Here is a 13,631-nt window from a genome sequence, read left to right on the forward strand (position 1 = left end):
CCTCAAATGTTAAAAATAAAAAAAGAGAGTGTTAACTATTAACTGCTGCAAAGAAGTGAAAAATTACCTCAAAATGTAAAGAGAATGTGTCCTCACTGGCAAAGGACTACATTCCAGGCGGGTTTTAGGTGCTCAAAGTAAATATTTTGATGTTTCCTTCAAATAAAACTTTGAGCTCCGTTTTCTCAGCTTTCATTTTTTGTGCAGTTACTTTCACTTATCCAAGTGCAATTTCACAACAAATGAAGACAGAATCATTCTGTCTTTTGCACTCAGATCGTGAAACATTAAGGAGTGCAATGAAGCTGTCCATTTTCATCTGGAGTGCCCATAAAAAAGTTTATAATGGTTTTTTTGCAAAGGTCGTTTGTAAGATAATATGCACAGAAAAGTTCAAGATAAGCTTGTGTGGTTATTTTGGCACAAATATACCGATAGTTTTATTGCACATAATGGGCTTTTTTGACCATGCTGGTATGAAAATCTTGACAAAATTATGTGTAATTAATTAATTTGGGGGATGGCCATTAGAGGATGTGAAGTGTTCTAACTCAACAACTATAATAGATAGCCCAAAACTGATTTCAGTTATGATATCAGCATAACAAATCACACCTGCATGCCAAATTTCGTCAATTTATTGCCATAAATAATAAAAAAATTTCATTGCCACGTCCCCCCTTAAATGCAGCGGTTAAGGGGCACAAAGGGTAAGAGTGCCATGCAAACGGCTCTTTGCGAACATGTTCTATGCGCTCAGGCTGCGATTCCACTATGCAACCTTTATGGTTGAGTCGGCAAGTTGGCTTCTGAAACTGTGCCACTTTGGCAGCCACGCCATTGAATTCGCCGGGTAGGGGGCTATCTACGAAGAGCTAAGAGAAGACGACGGCAGCCAGGAGAGTGACTTCCGGTCACTGTGTTTTCGAATGAAACCTCGAACAGTACCAGACAGCTAGATCACGTGACTGTGATGCGCTCTTTTGTCAGGGCTAGTCAGACTGGAAGCCGCAGACAGTTTGTGGACAGTCCTGGTTTCTGAGGAATTAAGACGCTTATTGCTAAAATTATTATTGTAGTAAAAATGTGCCGAGCGTTGCACTTCGTTTTCAGTGCAAACAGAGCGCCGAGCGCTCCGGATGACAGGGTAGCGGACTTGGTCCCCGCGAGCATTCTCCGATGTCGACCCGATGTGGACATCGCAAACATGCAGCGCCCGAACGATGCCACGTAGGCTGGGGCTGCCTCTGTCGGTATGTTCATCCAGGTCAACAGGACTGATCGAAATGATAAGGTGAAGCAGACAGAGGAAATGGCAACAAAAGCAACACGTATTTCGCAAATTGCGAAGCTCAGGCTGATTAGCCACCGATAAACAAGCAGATCGAGTTGGATACACAGCGATGAACTTCATGCCGCTTCTACTGCTGTTGATCACTGATGAGCCTCCCATAAGAACATACTGACGACAAGCAATTGGCAATGGGTTATTTCATTAATTCATCGGTATGCACCAAATTATTATCATAGCAATACTGGCCTGGCCATTAGGCCTAATTGGCTCTGCTTCATTCAGCATTGGCATCTAGAGTTATGGTTTCGTGTCAAATCGGTGCTGGTCAATTTGTAGCAGTTGTGCGACACTCAGAAAGCTGACAAACTACATTGAAAACGAAAGCGAGAGACGGCAGATGAACGAGGAGGAGGGGGGAGAGGGGTAGTGAGTGTAGCACGGACTTGCTGTGACCCTTCAGACTTCAAATTTTTTTTTTGACAGGTGGAAAATGACGCTATACTTTACAATGAAACAGCGCGGACGGTGCCTGCTCTTTGCCGTAGGCACTGGCTATACACTGAGGAATGATCGAGTCATGTGATGCGTGGTCCTTTCACCTGTCGGACAGCTTGACCTTACGATAACCGAACTGCTGTAGAGTACGCTTAGCCTTTCAGTATCTTAAAAACCGGAAAGAAAAGTGTTCTGTGAAAAAAAAAAAAGACATTGCCACAGGTCCACTATTAAACTGAGAACCTCATTGGCATGCAGTACAACAGGAAATCCCTAATTCATTAGTTTCAGAGGTAAAAAACAAAACACTTGATTCTATTCAACTGAAATTCTATTTATATAAAAAAATATATTCCAGACCTTCATATATTAGAACTGAGCTGTACAGTCGCCGACCGTTTATTCGGACCTCACGGGGACTGCGGAAATGTCCGAATAAACAGGTGTCCGAAAAAGCAGATTAAGAAAAAAAAAATGAAATCCTTTATTTCCACGCACTTATTCGGGCTCGGCAGTAGGCTTGAAGAAATCGTGAATGCGCCGTTGCACGCTGTTCAGTTTACGTACAATCAGATAAGCCTGAATCTCGGAGAGGGTCGTACGGTCACTATAGGCGGCTGAAAACACAGTCACTGCTCGTACACGCTCCGCATGCGACGGCAGCGTAGCAAGCACATGGTGCGTCAACTTCCGACTCGGTCATCCTCCGGCGGTGCAGCAGAAACCTGACAAATGATCTCGCCGTCGTCGAGTTCTGCGCATGTCAGTACAGCAGTGTCAGCACCTGTGCAACTGTCAATGAGACGGTGTCCGGAATCGCAATGCAACCACTGCGGAAGTCTCGGCAGAACATTTTCCGCGTCGGTAGGGAGCACATCGGAAGGCGACAAATCTTAGGCCTCCCGGCACCCGCTTGCCGGCATTCCGCAGCGCAGTCTGCACGGGCACTGTCGGCGCCATTAGAAACTCGACGCGATGTTTCCGTGTGCCGCGTTGGATCACCGAAACCTCGACACAGCACACAAAGCAAACACCACCGTGCCGACACCAGTCACACAAACGAAAAAACGCGGTCTGCTCGCAGCGTCGTGCGCGAAGAAACAAATCAGCTGCTGGATTGTCTTGACATGGCTTACTAAGCTGAAACCGGAACTGCTGCCGAGCCACTCTATCAAACTAGGCAGAAACGATGATGATGAGCGGGGATTTCCAGTAGCGCCACTTCGTGGGGCAGCGAGGAAGCTCCGCTCGAAACAAAAATGGCGTTCAGAAAGTCGAACCATGCGCCGGTTTGAGTCGGTGCATAGTGCTCTCGACCGAGTTGGCTCAAGGAGTGTCCGAAAAATCAGACGAGAGGTTGCAAGGTGTCCGAACTTTCGGCAGTTGTTATACATTATGGTCTATGGGGAGAATGGCGGTGCCGCGAAGCTGACCGAATAATCGGGCATGTCCGAATTTTCGGAGTCCGGAAAATCGGTCGGCGACTGTAATCAGTTCTAATATATGTTCTAATCAGTGGCATACTAATTTAGTTTATTTACCTAAGTTACTGATAGCTTGAAACATCCTTCTCATGCAATGCTAGGAGACTCGTGAGCATGTGATGCATCATAATTTAATGCCCAAAATTTGTAGTCACTAAAGTTGGGGAAAATTCTCTCACATTCAATATTTGATTTGAAATATACTATTTGGTATTCGCACACCCCTAGTATTCATATAAACCACACAACGGAAAAAAAAAAGGAAGACAACTCACCGGCTTGCGGCGAGGCAGCTTCAGTGGGCTGTTGAGATAAGGTGGTGCTGGCTGGGGCGGATGGTGGGGCTCGTGCCTCTTCGCTGCTCTTATCTGCACACCACACAAAAGTGAGACCTCTTACTGGGAGCAAAAACCACTGCCACAACAAGGCTGACACTGCACCACTGCGGCCAAAGCGAAACAAGCACTAACAAGAGAGAGTCTACAGGAGTCTAGTTTGTCATTTAAGGATGATAAAGAAGTAAGGTCAGGGTCTTCCTAATACATGTAACAGGACACTTAGATATGGCAGTATGCGTTGTCTATATCCTTCAGAAATTTCTAAAACACATTTCTGGAATATTTTTTGCAAGTTCTAAGTTTAGTAATGCAGAAGCGCTATATGGCTCGCGAGATGGGAAATCCGGCATAGCTGTCGGTGTTGGCGTGACCAAAGTTATCGATTCCTCGATCTTTGGTGCCCTCTTAAACAAAGTTACACCCATTGGGGTGTATCTCTGCCACACAACAATAATCATCATCTGCCTTGCTTGTGTTTCCTTTCTTGAAAACGCTGTGCCTGCTACTTTCCTGTCAGAAATGCTGTCATGCTGATAACGCACATGCCGTTCGTTACTGGAAAGTACCGGGCTCGCAGCGTTAAAGAAAGGAAATGTGGACAAGACGGGTTACGATTATTGTTGTGTGGCAAAAGGGTGGAATATTGCTTAAGAGTGTGGGAGCTGAAGCCACAACCTATGGTGTTAATTAAAGCGAAGTTAGGACACTTGAACCTATGACCTTTGGAGGAAGTCGAACTGACGACCTTTGGAGTTAATTAAGGAAGAGTTTAAGGGACAGCTAATTAAAGTAGAGTTAATTAAGTAAGTAAGTACTTTATTTACAGCAAGCAATTTTTTTAAAGCACTCGAACCCACGACTTTTGGTGGGAATCGAACCCACGACACTGTGTTGTGGCATAATGTCTAAGCATCGCGTGGTGGTTACAATGCATTCGCATTCATCCACATAGGGATAACTAAGTGCCTCTTGAATTTTTCAAGCCACCATGTGCATTTCTGGATTGTGTGTCTTGGGAAAAAGAGCCATAATCTTGACGAGGGCCAGCACAGCATTAGCCTTACGAACCAAGAGTGTGTGAATACTCGAACATCACCGAATCAAACTGAATCAAATATCTACTATTAAATTTTCTGAATACATTATATATTCGATGTGGAAAACCATGCAATGCTCCACAGGTCACATGCAATGCGGAGCCCCTCATGCTCGATGCCGCCCAAGCGAGTGCTTCCCTTTGTTTTCGGTGAAAAGGAGCACCGAGAGTGCACCGTGAAAGAGCTGACGTGGTAGCAGACTGCCACTGCAAGCACTTCCTGATGCTAGCTTATGTGGGAACGCGCACACTGTGCCCAAATGCCGCAATCTGCAGAATGGCACCGCATCGCCTGTGGCTGCCTCTGTTTGTTTAATGTTTGTCTGCGTTGACAGGTCTGACAGAAATGACAGCGATGATGACGCTCTAAATTTCAGAATTTAACAGGTGGCAAATAATGCCGAGCCTGACAACGAAACGGCGTGGACGGCGCCTGCTCTTAGTTGGCTACGTGCGCAACAGTGATTGAGTCTCGTGATGTACGGTGCTTTCCTCAGTTGTGCAGATTAACCTTACGATAATCTGTCTGCCGTGAAGTTAGGATATACCTTCTATATTTTGGAGAAAAACTGGAAAGCAAAACCTTCTATCCAATAAATAAAGGATTGCTGCAAAACACAGATCTACTATTAAACTGAGAACCTCCATAATATTTAGTACAACAGATAGTCACTAGTTCATAGGATTCAAAGAAAAAAAATTCACTGACAATTACAGTACACCTGGATAGGAAATTGGAGCGCAGCTCTAGACATGTTTTCATTTCTCGTACCACCCTCAAACGAACGGCCTCACTGAGCGTTTAAACCGCACCCTTACAGACATGCTATCCAAATACGTTTCAGACAACCACCATGACTGGGACCAGGCTCTGCCTTACATTACCTTTGCATACAACTCTTCCCGTCTCGAAACTGCTGGCTTTTCGCCTTTTCACCTCTTGTATAGCCGTAAACTGACGCTACCACAGGACACTGTGCATCCGTCCACTACAGCTTCAACTAGCGCTTATGCCCGTGATGCTATCGCCCATGCTGACCATGCTCGCCAACTTGCGCGCATTGTCTACAAGTCTCTCAAGGCAAACAAAAACAATGCTACAACCTCCGTCACCGTGATGTCCATTTTGTGCCCGGCACCCTCGTGTTGCTTTGGTCACCATCGCGTAAAGTTGGCCTTTGTGAAAAACTGCTTTCCTGTTACACAGGCCCACATCGCGTGCTCCGCCAAGTGACCGATGTCACTTATGAAATCGTTCTAGCCACGCCCACTACGTCCTCCGCTGGGAGAACCAGTGACATTGTCCATGTTGCCCGACTCAAGCCCTACAACTCTCCACGTGCCTTGTATATTTAACAGCACCGTGACGGCGCTTTTGCCACAAGGGGGTAGTATTACGATATCATCGAGCAGTGCTCAAGGGACGAGCTGCCGCGAGAACGACGACAAAGTGGGTCGGTGCCCTTGGCGCGAGCGAGTGTCGGCCTGGCGGTCTGGCTCCAGTGTAAATAGCCTGTACAGTCGCCGACTAATTTTTCGGACTCCTAAAATTCGGACATGCTCGATTATTCGGTCTGCTTCGCGGCACTGCCACTCTCCCCATAGAGCATAATGTATAACAACTGCCGAAAGTTCAGACACCTTGCAACCTCTCATCTGATTTTTCGGACACTCCTTGAGCCAATTCGATCGAGAGCACCATGCACCGACTCTGACCACTGCATGGTTCGACTTGCTGAACGACATTTTTGTATTGAACGGAGCCTCCTTGCTGCCCCACGAAGTGGCGCTACTGCAAATCCCCGCTCATCATCATCGTTTCTGCCCGGTCCGATAGAGTGGCTCTACAGCAGTTCCGGTTTCAGCTTAGTAAGCCATGTCAAGACAATCCAGCAGCTGATTTGTTTCTTCGCGCACGACGCTGCGCGAGTAGGTTACATTTTTCGTTTGTGCAACTGGTGTCGGCGTGATGGCATGGTGATGTTTGCTTTGTGTGCGGTGTCGAGGTTGCGGTGATCCAACGTGGCATACGGAAACAGCGCGTCAAGTGTCTAATGGTGCAGACAGCGCTGGGGAATGCTGGCAAGCGGGTGCTGGGAGGCCTAGGATTTGACACCTACCGATGTGCTCCCTACTGTGGAGTTCTCACACCCATGCTCTTGGGACAAAGGAACGACAACAGAGTAGTGCAAACAATCACAAGGGCATTCATTGTACCTATCATAGATCAATGCCTGCTAGCCGAATTGCTATCCACAAAACATGCCGATTGGCGGGCGACAAATCACGGAAGTCAGACTCACTGCGACCGGATAGCAAACGAATATGTTCGTCTCATGCTGGATCCCAACGCTTGGTCATTCGCGCGTACAGTCACGCGAACAATGGCGCGTTCGAACGAGGCTTCACGAGACAGTCTCGCAGACCATAGATCGGTGCACGCGCAGAACATCCGCGTCGCTTGACGATCTCGAACCAAAGAGGAAGCGTGTTCTCCCTTGCACCCCCAAGTAACCCTGCCGTGAGGCGGCGTTAGCAGCGCAACACTCGCGCCATCTCTCGCACTGCACTTCAACCACATTGACCGCCACGGGACCCAGGCCACGCGGCGAAGCCGCACTGCAGGAGACGGGAGCTATGAGGGAAAACAAGATATCAGGAAACGCGTGAGAGTCACGCATCCCCACATTACTGACACCGAATATGTTCTGCCGAGACCTGCGCAGTGGTTGCATTGCGATTTTGGACACCGTCTCATTTGAGTTTGTGGGGTCTGATGTGGGATATCTCACACCGTACTCTTGGGACAAAGGAACGACAACACAGTAGTGCAAACAATCACAAGGGCATTTATTGCACCTTTCATACATCAATGCCTGCTAGCTGAGTTGCTATCCACAAAACATGCCGATGGGCGCGCGACAAATCTAGAAGTCTGACTCACCGCGTCCTCGCGAGCGAATATGTTCGCTCCATGCTGGATCCCAACGCCTGGTCGTTCACGTGTATAGTCACGCGAATCGTGGCGCGTTCGAAGGCGGCCACGCGAGGCGGTCTCGCAGAAGCATGGGTGGCGTGCATGCGGGAGACGTCCCCGCCGTGCGTCGACCCGCCGGGAAAGAGCCGCGCTGCACGTGCGGCACGCCCGTCCCGCTCCCTGCCTCGAACCCAAGAGAGAGCGCCTTGTCTTACCCGAACGCAAGTAACCGCGCAGCGGCGCGACGCTCGCGCCATCTCTCGCATCACGCTTGTACCACTCCAACGCCGTACCACGCCACGCCGCGGCCCACGCGCTGACGCCGCACGGAGACGGGGCTATGCGGGAAAACAAGCTATCAGGGGAGGCGTGAGGGTCGCGCATCCCCACAAGTTTCACAGCTGTTGATACTGCTGTACTGACATGCGCAGAACTCGACGACGACGAGATCATTCGTCAGGTTTCTGCTGCACTGCCGGACGATGAATCGGAAGATGACGTACCATGTGCTACGCTGCCGGCGCATGCAGAGCATCTACAAGCAGTGACTGTGCTTTCAGCCACCTATAGTGACCGTACGACCCTCTCCGGGATTCACGCTTATCTGATTGCGTGTAAACGGAACAGCGTGCAACGGTGCATTCATGATTTCTTCAAGCCTACTGCCGAGCCAGAATAAGTGCGTGGAAATTAAGGATTTTTTTTTCTTAATGTGCTTATTCGGACACCTGTTTACTCGTACATTTCCGCAGTCCCTGTGAGGTTCGAATAAACGGTTGGTGAGTGTATATAGCCTCTTTCATGTGTGTCTTTCCACACTTAACAATATATTGTATTATGATGATATAGGTACACGGTTTATATTAGTAAGAGAACACTGTGAGTAGCGTAGCTGGCGCAGATAACCTGTCTCATGGAGCACATTGGAAGCGGAGTGAAGTGTGGCACAACTGCCTCGCTAATCAGGAGATCGCGAGAAGCAGTGCGTGGACAGCTTGTGACGACCACCTCACACAGACCTCTGCATATGCAGTGCTTTGTTTCCATACAAACAATGGGCGCTGCTCTGTCGACATATTGTAGCCATCCATCAACGACAAGAGTGGCCCTTCGTTGCGGTCAAGTCGTCCCACCAGTGACAACACCCAAGGGGGCATCACATTGAGCCTTACTTGTAGTTGTTCTCCATCGCCCCTTGCAAGGGCAGTGATCCTTGTCACACGCTGACCTCGGCAGCTGACACTGTGGACGAGCATAGCCCTCCCCACCTCACGCCCCACTACCTCTTCAGAAGCACAGATGAGATCGCCCATGCGGCTACGGATGCCGCAACCACCGGCAACTCGGCGCTTGTGCACTCCTCCTCCACTTTTCACCTCATAGTTCTACTGCACCCTTCCCCGGTGCTATCGCTTTTCTTTCATCTCATGCTGCGTTCCGCATTACTTTCATTCTTCGCGGTACTCGTTCAGTCAGTTACGCCAATGCTCACCGCAGGAACGGGCGCCTATAAGCTGCACTCTAAAAATCTCTTGGTTATGTGCAACATAAGCTCTTTAGATAAAAAAAAGTACAGTAGAACCCCGTTGATATGTTCCCGTTATGCATGTTTTCCCGGCACTAACGTTCAGTACGTCACCAAACTGCGATCATATGATATGTTTCCCGCTGCTAGATCCCATGTAAACAAGAAAATGTGCGAGGCACATGCGATCGAGAACAGTGTATAGCTGCCCGTGTCACGTGAGAATGACGGCACGCACAGTTATATATTCCAGTGCCAGCAAATCGCCGCCCGGGTCGTCACATGCCGCATTCACAGCTATCGCTGCCAAACTTATTGCGACAAGTATCTTCACCTATCTGTTTTACAATGCATGGTGCGCAGTGCCATAGGTAGCATACTGCACGCTTTCAGTAGACAATAATCCAAATGCGCCGCCGTTCCCTGCTGCAGGCAGCGCGAAGCGGGCATCACGTTTCTCTTCGGCGGCATCTGGAGTTGCCCACCAGCTTGATTTCGCTCTGTTTTCCCGTTGCCCTCTTAATACACCATGCAATAGGAAAACAACGAAACGCGTCTGGGGCCGCTGAGCAACACCAGCTCGGCAGACGTCGGCGACTTGTGTCGCAGCGATCCGCGTGACGCTTCGCATTATGTAGATGTCAAGAATACTTAACTTTGTCTAATTTTTTCAGTTACTTCGGATTGTAGGTTTTCCCGTTTAGTAAATCATTTCTCGCGTTTTTTCCAAAACATATGAACATGAACGAGGTTCCACTGTATTTTCCAGACCTTTACACACTAGAACTGAGCTCTAATTAGTGCTGGCATACTAATTTGGTGTTTCCTTTAATAAGAGTAGATCGCAGTGTACATCTGGGTTTCTATGTACTTTTCTGAAATCCCCAACTGACTTCTTATGGTTTCAACGTCAAAATGTATCAGTACTAGGAACTTTAGAACTTTAGAAATGTAACCTCTATACTCGTGAGGATGCCACACGGTTGCACTCTGCACTTTCCGGTCGGTGTCGATTACGCGCGCTTGCGCTTTGGAACGGTTCACGTGTCCGCCTCGAGTGAGGCAGTTGCAATGTCCATGGAAAGGAATGCAAAAAACATAGAACAAGGAACATTGCGCTTTTGAGGCAACATGGCGCTTCCACTTTGTCGGTAGTCTTCTCAGTGTCAGCATCTACTGTGCGCACGTCACTCTTACTATACAGTGCCTCGGTGCTGCATGGCAGCAGAATCTACGGAAGACAGCAACAGTGCGAGCCGAGAGCCAACAGTGATGTTCTCGTGGATAGCTCAAATGGTGACAACTCATGAACTGATGGTTTGATGGGCGGAATAGTAAATTTTAGGGCTTTCACTATAACAACCTTTCAGAAAAACGAATGATTTTCGTCGGTCCTGCATGATTCGTTATATCGAGATTTGACTGTAGATAATGACTGATAAATTGCTACATAGTTGTTATGCATTGCTAGGAGACTCCCAAGCATGTACAGCACCGTGTTTTCTTGGCTAAACTTTGTAAACGTGTAATTTTGTGAAAATATTTCCAATATTCGATATTAGCACACCCCTATTACAAACACATGTGGCTTTACACAGCTGTGCCAATTTAAAAAAAAGCAAATGTTAAGATGATTGCAAATTAGGAGTGCCTAAGTACTGGGGGGGGGTCAATCAGAGAGGTTCTCCACCGATGAGAAACATGCATGATGGTGATCCAGGCATTACTACGTACACCTCTCGCGCTGCTCAATCTTGAGAGTCAGGTAGAGCGTGCGGATGGGGAAGTAGACGGCCTGCGGGTAGACCCGGCCGACCTGGACGAGCAGGTTCAGCAGCTGTCGCCCCTCGGGGCGCACCAGGCACGTCAGCAGCTGCGGAACCCAGGGCAGCCACTGCAGAGGGGGCACGCCCGTGTTGTACTTGTCCACAGCCTCGGCCAGGACACCCTGCTCGTTGTCGTACGTCAGCAGCCACAGCACCTGTCGTGTGGGTAACGAGGCACACACACACACACACTGGGAATGGGTGACCTGATAGAGACTGCTTCCACCAACGTAATGCGAGACAAAAACTACTGCATCTCTCTGATTTTAATGTGCACCTTTTTCATTCAAGCAAATATAGTTAAACATCAGTATAACGAAGTCCGCAAAATTGACAATTTTCTTTGTTTTATTGAAATTTTGTTGCATTGAAATTTGGCCTCTTATGCAAATAAGTACAGTCGCCAATTGACTTTTCTTACATGGTAAGGGGCCACACAATTTTCTGAATTATCGGGCAGTCAAAAAAAGCAAATTTGAATGAGAAAACAATTAATTTGATAAATTTGGGAGTTGGCAACAAATGATATGGTTTCATGCTACACACATTTGCAATATCTGTGGAAGTGCATATGCACAACACTGACTCTTGACGGCGTCAGTTAGGCCAGGTTTAGTGTTTTAAGAATTAGCAAAAGCATAGAATTATCAAGGGGTCAAACGCTTCATGCACTCCCCAAACATTCGTGTCCCAGCTCTGCTTGAAATTTTAGGTTCTTATACGCCAACCAGTCGAGAAGTGTGCATGCTAAATTCGCCTAGGTTATTGTGTCGACACACACAAAAGCACCACATAAGCAGCAAGAACAATTTTCTTAGAACGACAGAAAGCTGAGCTAGTTGGTAAGGATTCGTAATGCAAAAAAGAGGTGGGGCGTGCAGACAGGACACAAGTGTAGAGAAGTGGACAACACGAACGCCGACTATCAATTGAAGGGAGCACTGAGGCGAAAAAAGAAAGAAGACACAAACGTCATCTGCGCAAGCTCAGGAATGGTATCACCACGTGTCAGTCGGGTACATGTGCCGGTCTACGTGAGAGATAACTGTTAAGGCACTTAATCTCTTCCTTCTGTAAAGTAATCGAAGGCTGACTCACGCACGCACTTCCACCATTATAGATATGCCATGCCACTACCATAAGACACGTATCTTCATCCTTATGCCTGTACAACATTGCGCATTCATCTAACTCTGGCGTGCAGTTACAATCTTGGCAATGTAGGGAAAGATTAGAAGGCGTTCGTGTTGTCTACTTCTCCACTCTTGTGTCCTGTCTGCACGCCTCACCTCCTTTTTGCGTTATCAATATTCTTAGCACCTGCACGCGTATCTCTGATCTCTCACCTCCCAACGTTAGGACCAAGTCACACTGCCTGTGTGGCATTAGTATATAACTTAAACTCAGCCTATGATAAAATATTTCCTTGACTTCTAGTACGTGATTCTACTTGCATAAGTTCCGGAGCATTGTATGTTAAATATGGGACGTAGTACAGTTAATCCATGTTCATTACAGTTGGCATTTCTGGCAAAGATATGCACGCAAGATTCTATTATCACAGCTTTTCTTTGCATTGCTAATCAGCAATCCCCTGTACGGGTGATTCTGTTGTGTCCATACTTTTGGCGGGAGTTGCTTTCTTCTATATCTTGTTAGTTCAATGCACATGACAGCCCAGATTTGCACGGATGAATTGGCAAAGAATGAAGCAAACCTTCGCCATGTACTTGCGACCCTTGGGTTCACTCTGGTGGCGGCAGGCATGCAAGTAGCAGGTCAGCGCTGACACAGCCAGGGGCAGCTGCCGGGCGTCCCAGCGGTCGCGGCCAAAGAGGCCCTCAAAGTAGTCACCCCACATGGCCCACCCATTGACTAGGGTGTCGTGCAACTGGACGGATGCACTCAGCGCCTTGTTGGCCTCCTCCGAGCGACCCATTTGTGTCAAGAACAGCCCCTTGAGCGCGTAGAACTCGGCCGTCATGTCTTTCGCAAAGTACTTCAGGTTGGTTGACTCAATCACGTCCAGACCCTGCAATTCAACAGGGGGCAGCAAGAAAAATTAATACAAAATAAAAAAATAAAAGATAAATGAGACACAAAAAGACAATACATATGAACAGAATATCTATGTCTGTCCTTTTGAACTTCTAAAACGTGAAGATTTCGAAGTGTTGATTAGCCAAACAGGCCCCCAGTTCCAATGTTGAAAATTTCCGTTCCCAATAATCAAGGCCTAAAGTAAAACCTTGTTAATTCACATTTCATGGAACTGAAAGAATGTCTGAATTAACTGAATGAGAAATTATCGAAGGTATCACGAAGACAAATGCTTTACTACACCAACACATGTTTATTTACTGACTGAATGAGGCAATCCTGTTTCAATTTTGCACAAAAGCAGTGCGGAAGCCGTAATTCTCGTCACTTCTTCTTGTTTCAGAAGAAAAAGATCAGCTCTGCAACTCGCCGACCCAACATTACCCTTTCTTTTACTCAATTCACCCAAATCTCAGATCCAGACTCCCATCCAGCATTCCTCGCCATTTGGAAACTCTATATCATCGTCTTTGCCTGAACACTGCCTATGGAAACA

At 47.5% G+C, this 13,631-nt stretch overlaps 1 protein-coding gene across 6 annotated transcripts in view; it reads right to left on the bottom strand.

Moving 5' to 3' along the window:
* Positions 1-13,631, bottom strand: part of Nipped-A (Transcription-associated protein Nipped-A) — a 413,461-nt gene that overhangs the window by 67,818 nt on the left and 332,012 nt on the right. For all 6 annotated transcript variants that reach the window (XM_065445525.1, XM_065445501.1, XM_065445517.1 and 3 more), the window contains 3 exons: positions 12,753-13,067; positions 10,944-11,190; positions 3,549-3,641 (listed from right to left, as the gene is read on the bottom strand). In XM_065445525.1, the coding sequence (XP_065301597.1) occupies positions 3,549-3,641; positions 10,944-11,190; positions 12,753-13,067 (655 nt within the window). The remainder of the gene's footprint in view (positions 1-3,548; positions 3,642-10,943; positions 11,191-12,752; positions 13,068-13,631) is intronic.

Source organism: Dermacentor albipictus, chromosome 1, assembly GCF_038994185.2.
Source record: "Dermacentor albipictus isolate Rhodes 1998 colony chromosome 1, USDA_Dalb.pri_finalv2, whole genome shotgun sequence".
NCBI lineage: Eukaryota > Metazoa > Arthropoda > Arachnida > Ixodida > Ixodidae > Dermacentor > Dermacentor albipictus.